The sequence below is a fragment of the Drosophila obscura genome, unplaced genomic scaffold (genome assembly GCF_018151105.1).
Source record: "Drosophila obscura isolate BZ-5 IFL unplaced genomic scaffold, ASM1815110v1 contig_73, whole genome shotgun sequence".
Classification (NCBI taxonomy): Eukaryota; Metazoa; Arthropoda; class Insecta; order Diptera; family Drosophilidae; genus Drosophila; species Drosophila obscura.
Genome location: NW_024542865.1, coordinates 7,699,573 through 7,725,256, shown reverse-complemented (window position 1 = coordinate 7,725,256; position 25,684 = coordinate 7,699,573). Strand labels below are relative to the sequence as shown.

General features: G+C 44.2%; 2 protein-coding genes across 3 annotated transcripts; one reads left to right on the top strand and one right to left on the bottom strand.

Annotated features, from left to right (window-relative positions):
* Positions 1-40: 40 nt before the first annotated feature.
* LOC111082360 (UNC93-like protein) lies at positions 41-24,438 on the bottom strand. 2 transcript variants are annotated; one of them, XM_022378571.2, is made up of 6 exons: positions 23,179-24,438; positions 7,278-7,414; positions 2,545-2,679; positions 2,047-2,452; positions 1,126-1,979; positions 41-1,008 (listed from the first exon to the last, which is right to left on the bottom strand). In XM_022378571.2, the coding sequence occupies exons 2-6, from the start codon at positions 7,323-7,325 to the stop codon at positions 841-843; spliced, it is 1,611 nt and encodes a 536-aa protein (XP_022234263.1). In that variant the 5' UTR covers positions 7,326-7,414; positions 23,179-24,438; the 3' UTR covers positions 41-840. The 2 variants fall into 2 exon arrangements, with proteins under 2 accessions (XP_022234263.1, XP_022234264.1); XM_022378572.2 differs by lacking the exon at positions 23,179-24,438 and adding an exon at positions 12,292-12,419.
* LOC111082362 (bromodomain testis-specific protein-like) lies at positions 8,862-10,160 on the top strand. The gene is made up of 3 exons (XM_022378573.2): positions 8,862-8,990; positions 9,053-9,592; positions 9,667-10,160. The coding sequence occupies exons 1-3, from the start codon at positions 8,988-8,990 to the stop codon at positions 10,114-10,116; spliced, it is 993 nt and encodes a 330-aa protein (XP_022234265.1). The 5' UTR covers positions 8,862-8,987; the 3' UTR covers positions 10,117-10,160.
* Positions 24,439-25,684: the final 1,246 nt, after the last annotated feature.

Genomic DNA, 25,684 nt, shown 5'->3' with positions numbered 1-25,684 from the left:
CAGTTAAGGTTTACAAAAATTGCACTATGTGATTGCATAGTTTTTGTTGTGACTGTATGTCTGTACGTGTGTGTGTGTGCGTGTGTGTTGTGTGTGTGGGAGTGTTGCGGAATATCACGTTTTCCTTTCTGTTTTCTCAGCGGCAACGAACCAAAAAAAAATATATATATATATGTATATATAAAACTCAATTTACAATGAAAAGTGTTTTATGGTAGAGACTATAGTTAAAATACGATTTAAAATAAAATAACAATTGGTTTAGGCATTAAGGGGCCCGCACACACACACATATGCAATGTACAGTACATATATGTACGTGTGTGTGGTGATGTGTGTGAGTGGAATCGTGCGTACACTAACACACATGCAAATGTATTCCGCATATTTTGCTTTCATTTCATTCTCTCTCTTCGACTGGCTGCTCTTGCCTGTCATTCTCCTCTTTCTTTCTCTCCTCTCTCTCTCTCTCACTCTCTTTCGGTTCTCTCTTTTTATGTACAAATTAAAGTTACCCAAGTACACACACACACACATTCGTTGGAGTGGGGAGGGGGGTGGTGGGGCTGCATGCATATCGAGTGGCATGTGTGTGTGTGCGTCTCGGGATGGTCTTTGAGCTAAATGGTTTTTTCTCTGGAGGAGGAGGGGCTGTGGTGTCGAGTGCTTGGTGGAGTGGGGGAGGGGGGTGGTAGGCATATGGTATGGTGGGGGGAAGGGGGTCAATGCACTAAGTACGCCATTGGCTATACAACGATTTATTTCCTTTCGATCTTCGATTATCGATCACTCGATTCAATTGATCGAACAGTTCATAGTTATCGGCACCGATGGCTCCGATTACAGGCGCGTGACTACAATATCTTCTTCGAGATCATCCAGCTCGTCGTCGGTCTCCTCGACGCAGTCGATCGCATTGGCCTCGGCAGCAGCAATGGCTGCGGCAGCCGCGGCCTCCTTCTCCTTCTCGGCAGCCTCCAGCTTCTCCTGCTTCTTGACCTTGCGTTGCTGAAGGGTTGGCGCAGAGAAAGGGGAGAAAGGGTGATAATTAGTATCAGTAAATGAGTGCCTACTTTTGGGCTGAGGCTGATGTTGATGTTGATGCTGTGGGGGGGCACCACTCACCTTCTTCCTGTAGAGGATCTCGACAATGACGTAGCCGATGCAGCCGAGCGTGAGCACCGCCAGCAGGATGTAGAGCTTCATGCGGGTGCACAGCGTTGTGGCATAGGCGTAGGCGATCACGAAGCCAGCCGACTCCCACAGGCGGTAGTTGGAGAAAGCGGCCTCCTTGTTGCGGCGGAAAAGCAGCCCGTAGAGGCCGTTGATCTGGGTCTGCCAGACGGCATCGCCGACGCCCCATAGGCCGGACATGGCGTAAAAGATGATGGGGTTGTCGGGATTGGGCCGCCAGAACAGCTCCACCGTAATGAGGGTGAAGTGCACCACGGCTCCGAGGACAATGATGGGCGTGCGGCCAATGTATTTCATCACAGAGCCGAACAGGATGGAGCAGAGGGCGTTGACAACGCCGAAGCAGATCATCACGAAGCCGATCTTGTTGACGCCCAAGGCACAGGCCACATAGGCCTGGGTGAAGTCGGCACCGATGAAGGCCTGCTCCATGCCAATGAAGATGGTGATGGGGATGAGAAGCTGCAGATTCGGCTTCTTCATCTGACGGAACGTGGCCGAGAGCAGTTGGAGGCCCGACAGCTCGGCGGCCGAGTTGGAGCCCTTGCGCTTCTCTCCGTAGCGCTTGAGGGGATCGAGGAAGAAGGCAATGATGCAGACGGCTGCCACGATGCAGGACAGATAGATCATCGAGATCTCGAAGATCTCATCCTCTGGCGGACGCTCCAGGTTGCCGTGTCCGTTGGCGCCGGTGGTGCAGAAGTTGGCGCCGCAGTACTGCAGATCCTCCTCGCTGATCGTTGAGTTGGCGCTGCTGCTGGATCCATGAGCACCGCTGGAGAGAACTGTGCAAGGGAAGAGTGCGTTAGAGGCTTGGGTCTCTGTCTCTGTGTCTGTGCGATGGATGCTTACCCAAGCTGGAGATCAGATTGCCCCAGAGCTCGGCGGACTGCCAGGCCAGGAAGAAGAAGCCAAAGAACCGCACAATGATGGCATCGACCGCCTGATCTGAGATCTTGGCATACACCTGTCCCACCTGGGTCAGATAGGTCGCCTTGGATGCCCACATGGGCGCTGCGCCCATACCCACCAGTATGCCGGCGGGCACCAGGGTGTAGAAGCGCGGGAAGAGCTGGAAGGCAATGTAGGGCGCATAGCAGAGCATGCTGAAGACGAGTGTCCATTTGACGGTGAGCTTGCGGATGATGAGGGTGGGCAGGAAAATGCACGACACCACCAGGGCCGCGTAGATCGCGCTCAGCGACACAGTGCCCAGGCCATCTTTTGAGTTAATCGACGACTGCAGATTGGCTGTGCCCTACAGAAACCGAAACCGAAACAGAAACAGAAACAGAAACATACCTGTCAGTGGGCATGGGGATGGGGCGGGAAATGGTTGTTGGGACTCACCTGAAACGCGGTGAACTGCACCATGAAGGCGATCGAGATGATCGAGATATTCTTTAAGATGCGCCATTTCTCGGCCGGATTCAGCACAACTTTCTCTCGCAGAGAGGCGGTGTCGGGCTCGAAACCAGCTTTCGGCTAAAAATAAACGAAAAAAAAAAAAAAAAAAAAAAAAGATCAGCATTTGTGGATTGGATTTGTCGTCAGTTTGTGTGTGTGTGTGTGTGTGTGTGTGTGTGGGTCCACTGTGTCCATGGTAAGGAGTAAAGAGTGCAAGCAGCGAGAAGCGAGAGGGGATGATCCTACTTTCTTTCTTGCTCGTTGCCATAACTTTCTTAATGCGATTATGGCTCCCCCCGATCCACCGATACCCCGATACAGAATTGCTTTTAAGCCATTTAGCAAAATATGTACATATACATACATACATATATATGTACATATATACAGTTCATTTTGTCGCTCTTTTATTGTTATGGAAATTTCTTGGATATGGAAATTCTACTGGAAATCTCTTTTTATTTATTATACCCTTTTTTATTATTATTTATACTCCCATTTTTGATAATGTTTTTTGTTTGTTTTGTTTGTTTGCATTTTTTTTCTAGCTTGTATCTTTGAAGAGTATCCAAAATACCAAAACTCTCTTCGTTAGCTTTCATTTTGTCGTCTCCACTCCACTCCATCCACTCCACAGACTGACTGCACACAAAATACACATTAATTAATTATTTATGTGTTGGCGCATTTTACGCTTTTAGTTTCTAAAAATCCAAAAAAAAAAATAAAAAATAAAACCAATTCGAAAAGGCCGCATGCGTTTTGGTCGCGTTTCGCGGACGCTTTTTGCCAGGCGCATGGCGCATGCGTGATGCGGCCTTTAAATGGCCATAAAAATGCTCCCCAGGCCCCACAAAAATTCAAATCGATCCGAGAACTGGCCGAAAGGAAACACATCGCGATGTGCTGATTTTGCATGCGCTGCACAGGGCCAGAAGGTTACATCGATCGGCCAAGACAAAGTGATTGAGCAGTGCGGCGGGAAGGGAAGGGTGGCGGCACACCAATGCTGGCAATGGGGGCAATGGGCTGGAAATGATCATAAAACCCGAGTGGGTGGGTAGGCGGTAGTGGTGGTCGTTATGCAAGACCTAATCGATTACAGCTTTGTTTCACTCGATTAAGTGTTATTTTTTTTTCGCCTAACAATATCGTTTTAGTGGTTGGTAGTGCGCTGTTCACACGATGCGGTGGGGGCTCTTGGGGGGCTCTTGGGGGCTGTGGTGTCTCGTCTGTAAAGCCCGTTTTGTTTGTATGCTAATTTCTGGCAGTCTTTCGTCGGATTCGAAAAAAGTCCCCCAAAGCTTGTCAGCATCATAAAATTTAATTTAAATGATTTAAAAAAAAAAAAACAAAAAAGTGAAACAGCCACAGGGGTACGGAAAGGAAAGATTGGGAGCAAGGAGGAAACCAAATAAAACGGATCCATTAAAATCAATAACATTTAATACGTAATACTCGTCGCAGCAGCAAAAACGTCAGCAAATATCAACAGCAATTGGGAATAAGTCTTATACGTATAATGTACCTGGAACTTTCATACATATGTACATACTTATGTAGCCCTGTTTATTGTTGCATTTACTCGTTAAATGTGAATCGAATGTACTGAGAATCGTGATTGGAAAAACACCAGACTATACATCTACATATGTATTGTATCGTATAGAACAGAAAGTTGTCCCGGGCTACGAGCAACGCGCCACAGAACTGCTGCTGCACAAATGAGATATGTTCATGCATATATCATATAAGTTTGAACGGCTATTAATCATCTGACATGTGCGCCCAAGTGGTACCAAGTGATACTGACCAAAATTTGGAATATAATTAATAGTAGTAGCAAAAACAAGGGGCACAAGAGAGGGCAAGACAGGGGGAATTGAACAGTTTAAGAAATAAACTGAAATTAAATCAGCTAGTGCGTGGACCGTTGCTGGACGGGTATACAAGTAAAGGCGCGGCAACAGAAGCGACTCGCAGCGTTCCTTCTCGTTGGTATTTATCACTGTGTCTCTTTTGGAAACTGTGTCTGGGAAACCGTTATGCGGCAATGGTCCTTAGCAGATCATGACAACGCATAAAGCCTACTGGGCTTTGTCTCTGGGGGTGTCTGCCTAGCTATGTACATAAATGTGTCTCTGGCTGTGTGTGTTGAGCGCAGATTTAATCGCCAACAGCTGGTGCTTCCCGAAGCAAAAAGCCACAGCAACAGCACAAGTGCACGCTGCGAAATAATAAGATGGATGAGCTAGTACAAAAGAGGTGTGTGGGGTGGTGGGCAGGGGGGGGGGGGAAAGGGTTCATAATGATATGCGAGAGTGGCGGCTGCGCCGTGACGTCGCGACGCCAGCGGCAGCGGCAGTGGCGTCGATGGCTTGCGTCGTCTCTAGTTGGGGAAAAGCAAACAAAAACTGCTGAAAACCAGTTACAGCTGGCTGCCAGGTGAGTGGTGTGGTTGGTGCTTACTGTGGGTGGCTGTGTGGTGTATCTGTGTATGTGTGTGTGTGTGAATGCGCCTAGAGGCGGTCTACGCTCAGTGATCGGCATCATGTTGCCAGCGACCTACTGTGTGTGCGCGGCAACATGTTGCGCACGCGCGTTTGGAGCACGAGATTTACGTTTTATTTTTAAACGCGGCACGTTTCGTGTTTGTCTCTGGCCACTTTCCCTGCCTCTGCCACAGCCCCAGCCCCAGCACCTACTTTTGCTCCTGCCACTCCCAGCAAGTCTTTACATGTCTCTTGTTGTGGGTTTTTTTTTTTTTTTTTTTTTTTTTGTACATAAATTCGCTCTCTGCTGGACGTTCTCTGACAGCTCCAGCCACAGCCACAGCCACAACCGCAACAGTGGTGGTTCTGTTTCTTGACCACAACGAGGAAAACGGGTTTGCTGTTTTTTAGAACTGATTACTGTGAGTGTCAGTGGGGGTGGGGTTGGGTTTGGGCTTGGGTTGGCGCAGGGAGGTGCGTGGCATGGTCTCGGAGGGGTGTGGAGGGGAGGGTATTATTGTAAATTTTAAATTGGCAATATTTTATTATGAAACCTTGTCAGTGGCTTAATTGTGCAATCGGTTTTGTGCAAATGGTTTTTTGGTTTCTATACCCGTACTCTAAAAAAGAGTTAAGGGGCATATTTGATTTGTGGTAAAAGTGAATGTGTGCAACGCACAGAAGGAAAAGTTTCCGACCCAATAAAGTATATAAATATATTCTTGATCAGCATTAAAAGCCGAGTCTATATCTGTCTGTCCGTCCGTCCGTCTTGTTTGACACCTAGTTCTCAGAAACTATAAGAGACTAGAGCAACTAAATTTTGTTTCCCCCTTCTGACCACACAAAGAATGAAACTCTGTGGCATCCAACATAATCCATCAAAAGCTCACAGATTTTTATATACTGACTGAGATCTAACCGGGTATACAAGTAAAGGCGCGGCCACAGAAGCGACTCGCCACGTTCCTTCTCGTTGGTATTTAGTTTTTGTTCGAGCCGTTGATTGCCAAATATCTTAGGAATCAGTTGGCAGCACTCGCACGGATGAACTGGCCGGCTCTGTACAAACACGAACACCACCAAACACATGAGCATTTGTATGTATATATTAACGTATTGCTGTGCGTGTGTGAGAGCTTGTTAAGCTCTTTCTGCTGTCACATTTCTTTTTCTGCTTTTCGCGCTGATTCAGTTTTCAGATTTCGGTTTTTGGGTTTTTGGTTTCTTGAGGTGAAATTTATTTCGTCTTATTAAAATCCAAGGAGTGGCCAACTGTCCAGCTGTCCAACTGGCCAACTGGCCAAACATGCCAATGATCATTAGCATCTCGAGCATCATCTCCATCTCCATCTCCGGCCTATTGGATGCCTCGTATGCTCCGTACTTCCTCCTCATCTGGGCCACAATGAATAATGCGACGCGTTTCATTATAAAACATGATTTCTTTGCTGAAGGCAAACAGAGTCATTAACACGGCCCAATCCAATACAAAACTCAAAAAGTCAAACACACAAAGCATACGACCCAGGCAGACACTCGGATAAGTGTAATCCCAGCTCATAAGCACCACCATCTACATACAGAAATACATACATACATACATATAGTAGAATAAGCCGCGATTATACCTTCTAAATTCAACATAAGAGCGGTCTGGGTCTGGTCTGGCATTGTCCATGCATGAATAAATGACAAAAAAAGAAGCCAAAAAACAAAAACAAAAACTTAAAAAAAAAACCCATGAGAAAATGTGACAAAAATGTTGAAATGGCAGAGTTTTATGGCATTTTCAATGGCCTCTAAAGAACAAAATTGGTCTAAGAAAACGCTAGGATAAGTACTTGGGATACCTAGCACATTTGCAGTGTAAATTTAAAGACAGAAAGACTTTTCATATGCCAAAATGTCGATCTATTCGATCTATTTATATATTTATATTTGTGAACAGCGAAGGGTATGGGCCATTGCGTATAGTTTAATTGCAGCCAAAAGTAATTGGTTTAAGTTAAACTGTGTGATTTATTTTGGCTTTGATTCAGTCGATGATTTCATGGCTGGCTGGCTGGCTGGCTGGCCATCGAAAAAAAAGAACTCAGAAGTACATATGTTTGGGGGTCTGGGACCAGTCCGAGAGTAAGTAACAAATAACAAACAACAAGAAACTAGTACGAAAAAACTCACCTTGACGGGCTCATCGTTCTCGAAGCCGCCGTTGGTGAAACCAGTCATCTTGCTGGATTTCTCTTGCCGTGTTCTCCGTTCTCCGTTCCCTTTTTCGAGTGTGCTGGTTAATCAATTAACCAAAGGAAAGAGTGCGGCTGTAAGACAAAAGACAAAAGAATAAAAAAAAAAAATGTAAGCATTTGGATGATTATAAAACCATTTGCAGATCATGAACATAATATATATACATATACAATATACATAAATACATGTGCGTATATAAGCTTCACAGAGGTAATAACAGCACCAATAATAATAATTATAATAATAATAATAATACGAGGGAGCCAACAACAAAAAGGTTTTCGTTAGGGAAATTGCCCAGACCCGGGACCCTGCCAGGCCATAATTGTCGTAGACAAATGGAACTGGATGAACTGAACAAATGACGGACTGACTGACACACTCGTACACTCACACACCTACACAGTATTTGGCAACAAATGAATTATCTATCTATCTGCTGTTTTGCCGTGTCCGACTGAAACTGAGACTGAGATTCAGAAGCATTCTTCCTGAGCAGCTCTGGGTGGGGGGGAAGTCTTATGGCTGTGTGTGTGTGTCTGTTTTTTTCCTGAGATTATGTTCCCATCGCTTGCCATTGTCTAATTGTCTCTTAATAGCATGGGGGATACCCATAGCCCCTCTCAAATCCCCTACCAAACCCACACTGTCTGTGGTTCCAGTTCATGTCCAATTAATTGAAAATTAGGCAGACGGACACCTGACCATTATCCGGACCCATCAACTGAAGCGACTGAAACACACACAGCACACAACACACCAGGGGGAAACCAAACCGAAACCTCGTGTCCGGCAACAAAACCAACAACAAAATTGGGTAAACTTTTTTTTTATTGTCAGACATTGGCATCGGCATCGGGGATTCTTAAAATGATTATACATATTAATAATAGCTGCTAAAAAGAATGAAAAAAAAAGAATTCCACATACATAATATATGCCAGCAACATTTATGACTTATGTATGTAATACATACACACATACATATGTATATATGTATGTATATATTATAATGTGCCATGGTTGACTATCGTGATCAGCGGAGTTTCTTTTAAAATAAACAAAAATTAATATTCATTTATGCATATCATCGAAAAGCTCAGCCCCCCCCCCAATCCAATCAAGAAGATTGAGAAAACGATATAGAAGCTGCGCAAATGGGGCAGACATGGACATGGGCAGAAACTAGTGAGTGTGACTGTGATGATTTTGATTCTTCTTCTTGGGTGGGTATCGCACCAGTGTTGATCAACGTAAGCTGTATCATGGAATGCTTCATTGCGTCTACTCCGATATCGATAGCAGACGCGCCCAGTGCGAAAAGGCTATTACTTGCCTAATAATTTTTGGTTCATAATTTGCATTTTTTTAATGGAATTAATTTATAAATTAAGTAATTAACACTGATCGGAGCAGTGCACGTAAAAGAAAGAAGTGTTGGAAAAAAATCATGAAACTATTCAAATCAAAGCTGGAAATCGCAGTAAGCCAGTACAGACAGTACAGACAGTAAGTAAGTCAACTGTCAGTATCAGAGAGCATTCAATTCACATTAAATTAATTTTCAAAGCAAATATCTCTTGCAAATATCTCTCTCTTAGTTTGTTCTCTACTAAAGCTCTACCAAACAGCACTAGGACAACGATGGTAATGTTAAGACTAATGTGGCAAGTCTGTACTGCTTCGTTCTACAAGCTGCCCATCCACAGGCTTCTACCTCCAGGCGTGCTGCTGGTAATGGTTGGGTCAAGCTACAGCTGGAGACATGTGTGCAGCCAGAGGTGGATCCTCAACCATCGAATTTCGGCCAGTACACCAATAAGATGCATTTCTTAAGCAAAAATATTCTAAATGAGTTGTGCGAGAAGGACTTCGCTGTGGATTTTTTGGGCCCCGTAGACTTGGAATTGATTGACGCAGAGGAATATTACGAGACCGTGGCTAAGCCCATGGACTTGGGCACCATTATGCAGCGATTGAACAATAAGTTCTACCATCATGTGGGGGAGGCTGTGTCCGACTTTATGCTGATCATTCACAATTGCTTCCAGTACAATCGATCTGGGAGCATAGTCCATGAGCGTGGCCAGTTCTTGGAGAAGTATTTCATGAAGCGAATTATGGACATTCCCAAGGGAATCGAGTATCCGTACGGTCAGGTGAGCAAGACGATGAGAAGGACGCGCACGGTGCCGGCCCCCTCCATGGGCCCGCCCCCCCCACGCTCACGGATCATGACGAGACAGACGGTAAGATATATTCTATTCATGGCATTGACAGTGACCCATTGACATGTTTCACTCGGTTGAGTCCGCTCACTTAGGCACAGCTCCAGCTGCAGCCTGAGCTTCCGGCCAGCTGGGAGAATCCTCCGACTCTTGTGCAGCCGGACGTGGGGCCAGAGCCCATGAATTTGGGCAAGCACACAAACAAGTTGGATTTCTTTGAGAGATTCGTACTTGAAGAGGCGTGCAGGAGGGATTTCTGCTCGGAGTTCATGCAACCAGTGGACACGGTGCTGCTTGGTGTGCCACAATACTACACGATCATCACGAAGCCAATGGACATACGCACCATGAGGCAACGCATGTGCAACAGCTACTACCACCATATGGGCGAGGCAGTGTCCGACTTCATGCTGATCATTCACAATTGCTTCAAGTATAATCAGCCTGGCGATGATGTCTACAAGAATGGCCAGTTGTTGGATGATTTTTTCTGGAAGCAATTGCAGCTAATACCCACCGGTCCAGAGACTCCAAGTGGACGATGAATTCTCAACAATTTTGTCTAAACATTGTCTGAATATTGTGGAATTTGAGTAAATGCGGACTGGATTCTGTCACCCTATGAATCATTGCCATTACGAGTTGATCAGTTACCAGTTACCCGTTATCCGTTGTCCGTTACACGTTGTCCGTTACACGTTGTCCGTTGTCCGTTATGAATGACACAGACACAGCCTGTCAAATATCAGAGTGAATGTTACATTATAAGCACGAACGGCGGGCGGGCAGTCGGGCGGCTCCATAACCGTAACCGTGAGCACCCTCAGCAGGGCGGTTACTTAACTAAACTGAAGTTAACTTTGCTTAGCCGCTTCCTAACTCGAACAACAGTCGAACGTGTGAGTGTGTGATTGTATCTGTTACGCTTCCTCTTTAGCTGTGGGGGGACTGGGACTGGAACTGTTAGACTCGGCTCTCAGGGCCCGCCTACACGCGACTAAATTATTGGCCATAGAACATTGGGTCGGAATGCGACGTAGTTTACGTCGTTCGCAGTCGTTTTGGTGGGATTTTAATAAATAATCCAGCATCCACGATCCGTAAGCATAAATCACGGCCAACCAATACACCCGTAACCCGTAAAACATAAGGAACTTGCTACCGCCGTAGTCGAAGTTTGAGTCTGACGTCAGCCCCCACAAACTTCCACAAACTTCTACGCTTCCAGTGCTAAGTAATTAATTATCCAAATGCCAACAGCTGGCCCAAGACCAAGCCCAAGACCAATACCAAGTCCAAGCTCAAGCTCAAGCCCCTCCAAGTGGAGTAGAACCTATTGTAGTGCCAAAATAGTATTGGAGCAGCACGTGCGAGCATTTAATTTCTTTGAATATATTTTTAAACTTTCCCTGATTGCAGCAGATACGACAGATACGAGCCAGGCATCAAACCAGAAGTGCCGACAAACATTATATAAATAATACTGTAGATATATGTATGTATATATTCGTACTCGTATTGCAATGAATATCTATATGGTGTGTAGATACTAGATACTAGCCAATTATCAGAGGAATTTGGTCTCCCCCGAAATTGGTCAGCAATTGGTAGTTTTCTACATTTGAGCCAAAGATTTTTATGGCTGCTGCGTGTGAGTGGACTTTTTTTTTTTTATAAAGGCAACACTCGCCACACGCGCCAAACGTCATTAAGAATAAAATAAAAAAATACAACAGCAACAGCAATAGCAAAACCATTTCAGTTTCAATTATTATTCTAGCGAAATATCCCCCCCAGTGGAGCGGAGAGTAGTCATCACAGACAGTCAGTGCGTTCGTCAGTGTTAAAGCAAAGTACATACATACATACATACATACGTATGTATGTTTGTATGTATATTTTTGTAGCAGCAACATCATTGCTACATTTGCCTTTCTTTTTGTTGAAGTCCGTTTCGAAATGAGTTGCTTATGGTATGCCTGTATGTCTGCATGTACAATCGGATTGAATCGGTATTATCTTCTCTGTGTATAGATCGGGCCTTAAGTGGCCTACAAAATGGGCTTGTGCCAAAAGTTTTGTTTTCTGTTTAGCTGTTGCTATTTATTTATTTTTTTTTTTTGTATTTTGTTGGTTGTTTCGCTTGCTTGCGTTTTTGTTTCTTTTCTTGGGCCCTTCACCCAAGCTGCCTCCTTGGCTATACGATTAAGCCAAGTGTGGCAGCCACACACATTGTGCGAATACTCTTTCGCAGCCCATTAAGGATTGTGGATCAGATTTTTGTGTTGAAACTTCACAACTTCAAATAGAATTACACAACAATTTAAGTATTCATTGAATATGGAGACGAAGAAGAAACTTCTTTGAATTTTGCTGCTGATTTTTCTCTTCTCTTCTTGTCTTTTGATTTGTATTATTATTGCATATTTTTGTGTATTTTTGTGGCTTGTATATTTTATTGTCTATGATTTTTTTTCGGTCAGTTGGGCCTACATTGAAGTTTCTTTGCCTTCGAATTTGAGTGGATTTCGTTGTTGTTTCTTTGATACTTATTTTCGATGGCCCGGTACTTGGCTTCACTTTTGCTTTTTACGGGTTCAAATGAAGCTTCCCAATTGGCGGGAGTTTTGAGTGTGTTTTACGAGTAGTTTTTTTTTAAGGTTTTTTTTTGGTTTGATTCTGCTATGATATAGGATCGTTTGTTACACTTGGTCACTCACATAGTTGGTTCGCAAAAAAGGGTGTCCTCTGGGACACGGAATTGTAGAATAAAAACTAAGCGCAATTGAATGACAAAAAAAAATCACTTTTCTGGAGTGGCCAAGTGGCTTTCTCAGAGCCTAGTAGTACAATGCCAAGAAAATGCGACAACGTGCGAATTTTAAACGAAAAGCACTTTCTAGCTAATTGGAGTGATTAGTGGCAGGCGTCGCTGCCAGCGTCGACGTCGACGTCGCTGTCGCTGGCATCGGCGGGCGTCGCTGTCTTTGTCGTGGTAATCGTAGTTGGCGGTCCAAGAGCTCCCCAAGATATATGCGGGCAAGGTTATCGCCTGGACGGAGCTAACTGTAAATAATCGGACAGAGATAGAGAGACGACACAGGGAGCAGGCAGAGCAGGCACCACAGGCAGAACAGGCAGAGCAGCGCTCTGCTGTTACGCTGATTTTTTTTTTTTTTTTTTTTGGTTTTGTTTTTGATTTGCCTGGTCAATTCGGAGATAGATAGCCAGAAGAGCAGCCAGCCACCTGATGTCAGGTGTTGCTGCGTTGGCAGCTCTGGCTCTGGATGCGATTTAATGTGATTCAATGTGCGGCTCGCTTTTGAATGTCCGTTTGTCAATGATCGATGAGCGATCGTCGATCGTCGATTGCCAATTGCCGATTGCCGATTGGTGATTGCCGACTGTCGATTGGTTATGGGGCGTGTGGCTTCTGTCCACTCGTTTGGCGGCTTCATCAGGAGCGGTTGAAGGCAATGCATTTTCCCAAAGAGCTTCGAAATTTACCATTTAAAATTTCTGTTTGCTTCCCTCCACATTTGTTTAGGGACAGGCGAACATTCCATCCCATCATAGCTTGAGACTCAGGACATTGCATGGGCATTACATGGCGATGGAATCGTTGCTAGACCGCTCCTGGCTCCTGACGCGATCGCGTCGGCGGCTCTTCAGCGGTCAAGCGGTTGGACTTGGCCGAGCGTGAAGAGTTGTGCGTTTCGTGTCTCGGCGATTAGATTAGACAGGCCCAACAACATATACAATTGCTATTTATTGTCTGTATATGGGCCCGACTATAGCCAGACCATAAATTCTAATTAATAACCGCGCACGGGCCGCGGTAGTCCGTGGCAATCGAAAGCAATGGCGAAGGGCAGATGGCGTATGGCGGATGTGTGAAGGCGGTGGCGGTGGCGGTGCCGGAGGAGTGCTCGCTCCATGTGGCTCATCCTATCGATGATGATGGGGTGGGCGCGCGATCGTTGCCGGGTGCGGTGCGGTGCGGGGCCGTAGTGAGGCGGCGTGAGTCGTATGGCCGGGCCCCATCTTATCGCAGTTATTAGCGCGTGATTATGTGAACTGTGATTTTTGGCGGAGCTACCGATCGTAAATATTGGACAATGATTAGGCTGAGTTACGCTGAAAAGACGAGGGATTTTACCCTCCTGCTTCTTTGTTTCTTTTATGGTTTTTAATTGTGGTAGATTTTGGGTTTTCTCAGGAAATGCCTGCCGGAATACTCGAATGTCCCAATGGGCATGGTATACGTACATAAAAATGTAATTTAGTGTCTATGACTAAAGCGGCGGCGAGCGACCAGCGACCAGCAACGAGTTCTGAGTGGCCAAATGCGATATGGGGGATAAGATGTATCAACTAAAATTTGGCTATTGCCCGGCCCACTCGAGACTCGAGTGACAGCCGCTAATGAAGAATGACGAATGGAATTGCCTCTAGGATTTCCAGCGCTAAAAAACAAAAAAAATATGCTCACAGTCCCTGCCAGACCAGAGTTATAGCTCCAGTTACGTTTACAGTGACAGTCACAGAGCCACACAGTCTCAGAGCCACAGAGCCACAAAGCCACACAGCAGTCATGCCACACACAGCAGTTGTGTCAATAATACGATGCCCGAGTTGAAGGGTAGTGCACTTGACTTATCTATGGGTTTATTCACACATCATCGGCAACAATAAAGCCAACCAGCTATGGGTCTGCGTCTGGCTTAGCAGAAGATCAAGGGTTCGGTTCGGTACGGTTCGGCCTGCCTCGATTTGTTGGCTCTCCGCTTAAAAGCTTTGCAGCCTCACAGCCTCAGAGCATAATATTTGCTGTTTGCCAGTTGGCTTTGGCTTTGGCTTTGCCTTTGGCTGACCCACTTTCAAAGAAGAAAACATAAAAAAAAACAATACCTATACGAACCGATACGAACCAATATAAATAACATAAAAAGAAACCATACATTTTGATTGGCATTGGATGGCATTTCAGAAAGCTCAAGAGATGACAGCTAGGCCAGGCCAGGCCAGGCCAGGCCACAGCCAGTGTTGTGAGCGCAGCACAGCACAGCACAGCTTGGCAGTGTTGAGCAATTGCTTTGGTAGTGGATAGCGGGAGAACAAGGCAAGGGCTTTCGATTCTTCTGATTAATATACTTGGCTAATTTTTTTATTTTATAATACATCTACGAGTAGTTAGTTCGTGTTAACGTAATCCAGCTATCTGCCCCGAATACATTGTGGGACTCGTTAATGGATCGTTTAAAGTCAATTAATCTTCTATTCAATGTGCACTTAAGCCCTAGAGCCACGAGAGTCCATCGGAGAGACATAAGTCAATGGCTGATTGATAGAGACAGCTTATCATGCCAAGCCGAAAGCCGACAGCAGACAAACCGACAGCCGACAGCCGACAACCGACAACCGGACAACTATAAAAACTAAAAAATTCGATTCGCATTTGGAAGGCTAAGCCCTAAGCACAATTGATAAACGACACAAACTGGGAAAAACGAAATACTCTAACTAAAATGAGTCATGGAAAATATCCCAGCGAGCACAACACCGAAGATAATACCTACCGATTTCCAGGCTTGTTTCCAACTCAGATAGCTCCTCCTCGGAAAATAGCACCTGATGAATTGATCAATGAGCTGTTGGCTATTATTGGATCTTTAGCCACTCGTACCTGGCTGGATGGCTGTTGCTCAATCGAGAGAGAGCCCTCCATTATCATATTCAATTCAATATCATATCAGTCCAACAATTGATTAATTAAAAATTCTAGCGTTCCCCCGTCCAAAGGGGGGCACCGGCAAAGGCACAGGCACAACAAACAAATATATGTATGTACATTGTACATCCACACGAATTCCAATAATCAGGTTTTCCCAAATTCGATGCCAAAACTGCACATACTCGTATTCGTACGCGTACTTACTCTTATATTGTAAATATGTATATACTCGCATGTACTCACTCCTATACGGATACGATACGTATACATATACATAAATGACAATTTTGTTGCTGGTCACGTGAATGCGAACGTCTCTTGTCTCTTGTCTGTGGATCTGGAGTGGAGTGGAGTGGAGTGGGCAAAGGCTGGAGACGGAGACAGAGACTTTGACTTGGCATCGACTCTACGGATCGGTGTCCTCAACTGGTTTTTTTTTTTTGTCTCCGTTGTGTTCCAGACATATACATATATTTATGTGTGTGTGTGTGTGTGTGTAATTTATTTCGTTGTTTGCCTATTTATAGCCAATATTTTTAGCTGCTGATTTCATTTCATTATAGAGTAGTATCATCATATACCTGGGTCTCAGCCACTTGATGTTGCCTGACTGTGTGTGTGTGTGTGTATATTCCCCCCACCCCTCTTCATATATTTTAATTAAAGTAACAACGCAAATGGCTTAAATGAATGGGGGAGCGACCACTTGTCTAAGGGATTATAGATTGGGGCCCATATTCGTCTGGGGCGTATGCTTAATGCAAAGAATTTTGTTTTGCTTCCAATAAGGAAGTTGAATGGATAGTTTTGGGCATAGAAAAAAAAAGAAATAGAAATATGTATGCAAAAAAATATAAAGGAATTTTCCTTTTTAAAGTGTCTTAAACGCATCGCTGGATCGCTGGATCGCTGACTCTGCCCCAAAAATGAAAATGAAAATACTCATACGTACGAGTACTCGTACTCGTACTCGTACTTCTCGCTTTGTTGCCCGACGAGTTGATTGAACTGGGCAAAGCGATTGTGCGAGACAATTACTCAATAACAATACTCTCGTACTAGGCCATAAATATGTTCACTCTCTCTCCCTCTCCCTCTATCTCTCTATCTCTATTTCTATCTCCAATTATATATCTACATATATGTATGTGATATAATTACAATCTTGTTTTGTTCCACCTAAGAGACAAACTTTTTTAATTGTTCCCCCAAATCCGAATGTCAACGAGATCAGTCGAACAGTCAGTCGAAGCCGCAACAAAAAGGCCAATACAAAGCAAAACAAAACAAAATAAAAGACCAAAAAATCAAAATTGATTTTCAGATATGATAACATGGCCCTAATAACAGTTAATCTCTATCGAAAGGACGGGTCGGGCCGGGCCGGGCCGGGCCGGGCCGGATGGATAGGCGACTGGCGCTGGAGGCTGGAGGCTGGAGAGGGAGAATGGCCAGAGCCAGAGCCCAGAGCCCAGAGCCCAAAGCCATTTGCATTGTGTTTTGCAAATTGAAAATGGGGGAAACAAAAACGGCAAACACAAAATCTACTCCCAGGCGGAATCACAGCAAAATTAACACGCAACCGTGCACACAATAATCGTATTAATAACAATGATTTTCCTCATCCCTCGGACATGTGCATATATGAATTTTATACGTGTATATATATTTTTTTTTGATATGTATGTATTGGGCAGTATTTTGTTCTGATATTATATGAACGGAGGCTCAGACGCAGAGCGGCATTCACCGATTTCCGTTGACTGAGTTCGCGTGATTTGTTTGGCCATAAAATATAATATTGGTACGAGTACCCGTACCCCCAGCCCAGCCCAGCCGCATAACCAGGCTGTAATCGTAGCTGTGTGCCTGCTGTCCGTGTGGAAATCACAGCCTAATCAAATTTAAATTGATTGATTTCGCTGCAGCCGTAAAGATTACCATCGATCCCTATCGCTTCTTGTCGCCCCATAGAAACATTGATATAAATGGAGTTATACAATGTCCGGCAATAAAGGCCAATAAAAAGCCTTCTCGGAAATGAGTTTATTTCTGTAATTAAGGCAGCACTTTACTGCTCTTGTCTGTATATTCTGTGGCAGTGGGAAGGAGAGCAGATCGGGGCATCCTTACCCCAAAGCCAGAATGCTCCGCATTCCTCCATGCACTGTACATTGTACATTATATTAAGTATATTTAATGCTCATTTGGCGAGTGTTGGCTTGGTCAACTGCTTCCCACAGTACTCAAAACTCTCGTACTCGTCATACGCGTATCGACTCGTATCTGAACAGCACAGCACAGCACAGCAGAGCAGAGCAGAGCAAAAACTAAACATGGCCAAGACCGAGACCTTCGTCTACGATTAGAATGCAATTAGTGGCAGGCAGCAATAGCAGCAAAATAAACTCCACAAAAAGTTCTAACAAAACAGTGCATTGAGCTTCATTTTGTTTCAATTTTATTTTTTTTTTTTTGTATTTCTGCCTGGGCCGGCCCGGCCAGCATTAGTTTCGTTTTGATTTGATTTGATTTGTTTTGAGTTCTCGCCTACATTTGACGGTTTTTTTTTTTTATATCTGTCATAATAACTTCCGCTTCAGCGTCAACTATAAATTTCTGTGTTTTTCATTTTCATTTGTGTGTCGCTTGTGTTTTTTTTTGTATTTTTTTTATTTGCTTTTGTTTCTTTATGAGCGTAAGAATACTCGTAATTAGAGGGAGATGTGATATGATGTACTCTATATGTACATGTGTCCGCTTCTACGACTATACTGTGGCTATACATACGGGCATAAATATCTATGTACGGAGTATATTCTTTGCTTAACCCACATTGTATGTACTCGTATAAACGGAACTTATTTCGGGCCAGAATGCTCGTTAGCGTGAAAAGATTATGGCTATGGCCCCTGCAAGATACATATGTACATGTGATCTGGGGAAGGGGAATTGTAGCGAATTCTTTGGGCCATTTTGGTGCTCTGTCGCCTGTCCGCCATACACGAGAGAACGAGTAGGAGTAGGAGTACGAGTACGAGTACGAGAACTCATACATCATACATCCCTCATTTGTTAGCCAAATAAATCAAGAATCTGCTCCAGCCTTTGTTGGAATTTTCTGTCGTTTGTTAAGTGCTTTGCCCAGCCTCTGGCTCTGGCTCTGGCTCTGGCTTAGCCTCTGGCTTATTTGTTTGGCTTTGTGGCCGTTCTGCGACGCAGAATTCGGTGGGAAAGACCCAGCAGAAACAAAAAAAAAAAAAACCTGGATAGGATCTCAATTATACACATGTACGATATAATGGGGCATAATGAGCGTATTATATAAGCTTATAAGAACAACATCAAAGTTCAATGTTTGCCATTGAAAGCGGAACAGAACGGGCGTAGTACGGGAGGCTTCGAGTCAGTCATTCACTATCATATCACTCTCCTACGTATGATATTATGAAATACAAATACGAAATCTTATCTGGGAGAGGCGGACGGACGGACGGACGGGCGGGCGGTTGGGCGTTCATCGGGCATCGGGCATCGGGCATTGTGGGATCGGGCACGAGCTTTTGGATGCTTCTCGAGCTCATCAGCAACGTGGCCACTGACTAAGTAGCTGCTGCTCGTCATAGTCATATGTATGTACATTGTTGGTGCCAGGGCCGGGACTTCTGCTTCTTATCGGCCTGGTCGGAGCTGGTAATTATTTGGCTATAAATAACAATAAAAACCTGATCATAAACCTCGCGCCTTATCACGATAATGATCGTTTCGTTAGGCAGGTTAGCTACTGCCCCTGCCACTGCCACACAGCTACTGCTATTGGATTTATTTTTGTTGTTGTTGTTATTGTTGTGCGTGTTCCGCAATTGGGTGAAAGCCCCACCAAAGACAATACATAAAATATATACATGTATATGTATACATACATATATGTAGTAAATATATATCGGTCAGATCAGACTGGCTGGAGCCTGGGCCGCTGTTCATGGAAAGTTTTCATGGCTTTTATGGCTCCATCCAGATACTCGTAGATGGCTTGTCAGATAGTCAGATAGTCATCGTGGAAGTTTTTCCAGCGCCTCGAAATTTCGATTCTAAAGGTTACAGACATTTTTTTTGTTTTGTTTTTCATGTTAATTTCATTCACAAAAGAAATCCGATAGTGGCAACAAAAGAAACGAGCCTGAAATATGAATGTGTGTGTACGAGTGTATTAATACGTACGCAGACTGTTTCGTACATATATACATATGTACATATATTTATGCGAACGAGTTTAGTTTATGATCATGGCTGCTGCTTACACACACACACACACACACACACAGGGTGGGAGGGGTTATGCAATGCTCGAATTGGATGGATGCTGTCTCCGCAGCAGTACTTGCCAATATCAGTGGCTACACAATCAGTGGATCACAATTACGAGCCAAGTATTGCATGCATTTCAGTACCTATAAAATTTAAAACATTTCCATATACATATATAAGTATTTCTTTGACTGTACTGTATCTTAAAGTTGGGCCTGCTTCTATTCTTATCAGTTGGGAAAGGTTTCTTGCTCTTTTCGCCCTGTTCTTTTGGCCACCTGCCATGCAAATCGAGAGCTAGGCAGCTAATTACACGTATATGTTCAGATTTGATCATCAATATCATCGTGATTGTGGTCTTGACGAGCTGCACCCAAAGTTGGCAGGGAGTTCGCTCTAATGAAGTGATAAAATTCGACATACAGACTCGACATGCTGGGTGCTGTCGCTCGGAAGCCGCTCCAGTTGGGCCTGGCTGCTGGCTGCTGGCTGCTGTCTGATTGCTGATGTCTGATGTTAATTTCAAGTTTATATAAATTATTTGCAGAGTGTGTTAACAAGAGTTGGTCAAATATTTACACAGCTATTTGGCACTGTCCGTGCCAAGAAGGCTGTGCTGCTGCTGCTGCTGGTGGTGCTGTGGCTGTGGCTTGGGACTGGCGACTGGGGACAAGTAGCCACACACGGCGTATGACTAATAAAGTCAACCTGCCAACCCGATCATCATAATAATCATCAGAAGCAGAGCAGAGCAGAAGAGCACGGCACAGGCAGGCACACGGCAGAACAGCCGCAAAATTGTTGTGCAAAGATCCCAACACGATATTAAAAACAGCAGCAGCAGCAGTAGCAGTAGCAAGAGCAAAAGTCAGACAGACAGACAGACAGACAGCCAGCCAGCCAGCCCAAACAGACACACAGCCAGACATACAGCAAAATTTGTTTTTGTAGATGCAACAAGCAGCAGCAGCAGCAGCAGCGTCAACAGCCTCGAGCACTTGTCGAAAGGAGTTGGCAGTCTTAAAGGCAGTCTCACAAGTACAGTAAAATACAGTACATACAAATAAAAACGAATATAAAAATACAAATAAGTAAGCAAAGCAAATCAAACAATAATTAAAACAATAATGTTTTGTTTAATAACCCAGCAAAAGGGCGAAAGTTTCATTCGTCTGAAAAGGCAACTTTTATCCCAAAGTCATTTGCTGCAGTCAAAATGCATTGCGTGAGTCACACACTGCGTATCTATATCTATATATATTTTATATCTTACATCTTTCTCAGTTGAACAGAGCCGTAGAACGGTAGAAGCACTTTTACGACTATATAATTTTCTAGTACTTATTTTGAGTGTCCCATAAAAAATCCTTTATTTCTGTGTGTGTGTGTTTTTTTTTCTTTTTAGTTCCTGTCTTTGTATATTTAATACATAGCAATTTTTGAAAACAAAGTGGATTCCCGACAAATTGCAAAATAAATGCGCCGCACTTTGATTGACTCAAATTAAGTACGAATATTTAGTTACATAATTGCTTGGATTAATGGCTAATTTAAGGCAACAAATTAAAATCACCAGCGAACTGTTGAGATAATTGCTAGAATATTTTTGGCTTCTACTTAATTAGTGTATTGATTTCGGGGCTAATTTTTATGACGCCGCTGAATATCGCCTGAAAGTGTTGCTTAATTATTCTAGCTAAACTGTGCCTTTAAATGTTATATAAGAGCCCATAAAGAATCGCTGCGCGCTTTTTTACATTTTTGTTTGACTTTTTTTTTTGGCAGCGGCTCCGGATTCAGCTCAGCTGCAATAAATTGTTAATAATTACATGCAAATAGGGTGGTTGAGGAAGCCGCCTCACTTTCTGAGCGTAAGTATTTGTCGATCTGTAAGTGTGAGAATCTGTACAATAGTTAGTGTGCCTGCGGATGTATCTGTATCTGTATCTGTGTCTGTGTCTGTTTGGCGATTTTTGCGGAAGTGCATTGATTTTCCACTCAAGTGGGCACTTGACTAGCCGCTGCCTTCGCCACTGTCTGTGTCTGTGTCTGTCGTTGTGAATTGATTTTCTCACCTCTATTGACTTAACTTTTTTTTTTGTGTGTGCGTTTTTTTTTTTTGCTTTGCGCTGCGCTCAAAAAATGTTAATTAGTTTTTTTTTCCCTCCAACCACTTTTAATTAGAACTAAGTATTAGTATTTCTGTATGTCTGTTTGTCATAGTTTGCGCTCGCTGCTATTTTTTCTAGGTGATTTGTTATCGTAACAACATTTATGCAAATTGCCATTGGAAGTCGGCAATTTGTGTGCGGATTTCCGCCTGAAACGCATCTTCATGCGAATTAAGCTCGGACTGAAAGCAGTTTCGGAGGCGGATTCGCAATCGCATTCGGAATCGGTCCCGCTGGACCGCCAGTGAAAGTTTTCTATGCTGATTGCTGGCCCCTCTGGGGCTCTGTGGCTCTGGGGGATGTGGATGTGAGCTGCCTGCTTTATAAGTCTCTTTGGGCCATTGAAAAGCGGCGCATGTTCGACGAGCGCTTAAATAACCCCCCATGCAGTGCGCATGCCAAAATCACGAACGTATCCAGCCGATCCGAGGCGGCGTCACATGACCATTTTTGGGAAACACCGCATGGTAGCTGTGGATGTTGCTGTTCTGTCCGGGTCTCTCTCTCTATTCTCTATGGTGCGGGTGTCTGCGGACCAGCCTTCCCAAATTTAACTTGGAAGCGCTTTGCAGGCGACTCCTAGCCCTTTTTTCCTGAACGTAAAAATCTCTCGATAGTTTTAATAGAATGGTAGCTCAGCTTTCTGTTCATTCTGGGAGAAAACAACACCGACCCGGAATTTATAAGAATTGCCTAATGACTTCAAAAGAGTTTTCCTTTGTTTGGATTCGCTTGCGTTTTGTTCGTTTGCGGGTGCTTGCCTGTGGGCCTCGCACATGCCGCAAAAGCTTATGCAATTTGTTTGTTTATTATTAACATTTGGCTGGGGTTTCTCTGTCCCTTCTGGCAGTCAAATACATTTAATGCATACATTTACATACATACATACATATGTACATACTCGTATATGTTTATAGTGGGGATATTCATCCTCGACACGTCCATCAATATTTTGACGAATTTACCACTGCTTGGTTTTGGTCAATTTTATCGGAATTTATCGGAAACTAATGGTTCCACTACGAGTAATAGAATTGGAACAACTCAGAGCCTGCTGTGGCTGCGGCTGCGGCTGTGGCACCATTTGTGCAGCTTATTTTGACGGGCTGCTTTTGATTTAATTGAATTCTGTGATTCATCTCTATGGCAGCTGTTGTAAAACTGTTCTACGGGTAGAGGAATAGTTCTAATTTATTGCTATACGTAGTACTAAACCACAATCTATATATTATGTTGACAAAAAAAAACATTAAATAAATCAAATTAAAAAAAATCTCTTATTTCGCCAGCATTCATCGTTCTAGTCCTTTCGGGCTACACCACTTTAAAATACGAGTACTGATGCTTAAGTATATTCCAAATACATATAATAATAGCATGGCAGCTTCACTTACCGTTATATCTGTTGCGAAAACGTGATCGCAACTCTTCGACGTGTTCGCGAGAGAGTCCCGTGTGTGTTTGTTTGTTTGTTTTTTTTTGATTGTGTGGAAAATCCAAAAACAGGATGCGCCGCTTTGCCGATGAACGAACAAAATCCACTTCCGTCTTTTTGATACGCTGTCCTCTGTGTGTGCGTATTAGTGCGCCCGTATGTGTATGTGTGTGTGTGTGTGTATGTGAGCGCGTTTTTTTTTTGTTTGTTTGTTTGTAAATTATGATATTAAATTGCTGCTCTTTGCAATTAAATGTTATGAAATTGGATATTGTTGTTTAAGGCTGGCTTGCTGGCGCTGGACGTTTCGGAGCTGGTGGGTCGTGGGCCGCGTCGAAAAAAAAATGTTCTTCTTAATGTTCAGCAGGAAGTGGGGCTCAGTTCTCGGCGGGGGCGAGTAGCTTACATCTCCGTTCAAGTTTGTTCAACAGAAAAAAAATGATGTAGTTTACTTGGGTAGTTGGCCAAGAAAAAAAATTTCAGCAGGATTATCGGCCAACAGGATATCGATCCGGGAAGTGTTTCACAATTTCAAGATTCTCGCAGGCACATTAAAGTCTTTCCCACCGAAGAGCTGGAAGAGCTTTACTCTTCGGAATTATTTTTTTTTGGTTTTGGTTCGAGCTGATTTTTGTTTTTTTGATTGTTGATTGGAATTTTGTTGTTAATAAAAACACGACCAACTCGAAAACGCACAAAAACGGTATTAAAAGCCGAGACTAAATTTAACTTTGCAAGTAATTTACGGCGCGACTTGGAGCGCGAGCGGAGCGCCACACGAACCCGATCTCGGGTCCGAATCCGAGTCCGAGTCTAAAGCGAACCGCGGCGAACACAGCCGGAGCGCGAGAGAGGAGCTGCTGCCAAAGCAGGTGGTGGTGGTGGTGGAGGTGGAGGTGACAGAGAGAGCGTCGCTGTCGGCGGAGTTCACTTCACTTTTGCACTTGTTTCTGCTGACAATTCTGCTGCTGCTGCTGCCGCTGCTGTTGATGCTGACGATGCGGGGGATCGGTGCTGCCGCTGCTGCTGCTGTTGGCAGATGCGGCCAGATAACTGTCTGAAACTGGGCCCAAAACAGCTGCTCGTTATCGATGCTAGCGGTTAGCGGTTGGTGCTTGGCTGCTGGCTGCTGGCTAAACGTGGATTGTGGCTCTTTTAACGCTGATCGCTGGATCTGCTGCTAGCGTTGTTGGCGTTCGGCTGGGGAATGATGTTGGCTTAAAGCCCAACGCTACGTAATATACGCTCAGATCCTGTTTGCATGCCGTCGGCGTCGTCGCTGGCGCTTACGCTGGCGTTGGCTTCACCGCTGGCAGCCAAAGAGCGCTGCCGCTGGCGCTGGCGCAGGCGCTGAGAAGAGAGCGGTGCACTGATCACGAGCTTTTTCGGTTTCTTTTTCGTTGCTGTTGCGGTTGCTTGTCGATTCGTTTGTGTTGGATTTCGGCTCTTTCTTCTGCTCAGCTTCGAGCTTCGAACTGACTTAGCTTGCGTGTGTGTGTGTCTGTGTGTGTGGGTGTTCCCCGACTGCGCAGCATCGCACGGTGGGTAGAAAACAGTTGGAGTTTCATTCAAATGGAGAACATCTTGCAGAATAACTTTTTCCCTTTCTTTTGTGCAACTTTTTCTTTTCATTTCCCCGTCTCGTCAATTTATGGTTCTCCCAATCTGAGGTTCTTAGAAATCTTTGTTGGTAAGGTAACCTAAAGGTTACCTAATGGTATTTCGGGGCAACTGAATTTTAATCATTTTAAATTTATTTATTATTTATTTATTTCAAACATGTGGATGATGAAAAGTTATAAGAACACTGGCTGTCAAAAATATGTGAAGCCTGTTTTGTCCCACTGTACGTGTGAAGTCAACAGCGCAGCATCGCTGCCTCGCGGTTCGACCGGGCGTCGAACATGTTCGATACTATCCGCGGGCTGACACTCAGTGGGGGATTCTTATTCCCAACCAATCGCTTGAAGCGGCGCTTTTCAACTTTCATTAGAAATTATTGAATTCCGACGCCACGCCTCCTTCAGCAGGCTGTGTGTGTGTGTCTGTGTGTATGTATGTGTGTGTGTGTGGATCAAAATTGGATTTGTAAGCAGCGACGGCGGGACGCTCAGTTAGCATATATAAATTCGATAATTTGCGATAATTACTGTTAATGGAAGAGATGGAAAAACATTTGGCGACGCGCCATTGATATACATATAATCCATTCCATTCCCTGCTCTCCCCCCACTATCTTCTTTAGTGTGTCAGCCGACGGTGGGTGAGTGCGTCAATTGTTTAATGCAAAACAACAAACAAACAAACAAACAAACAATGCTCCCATCTACATCCACATTCACATCCAACATCTCCTTCTACATCCAACAAAAGCCGATCCAAAGAGGCAGCCTCAATCGCCCCCCAACCCACCGACAGCCCTCAAGCAATTTTTATCGTCTCATTTTGAATTTATTAATTATTTA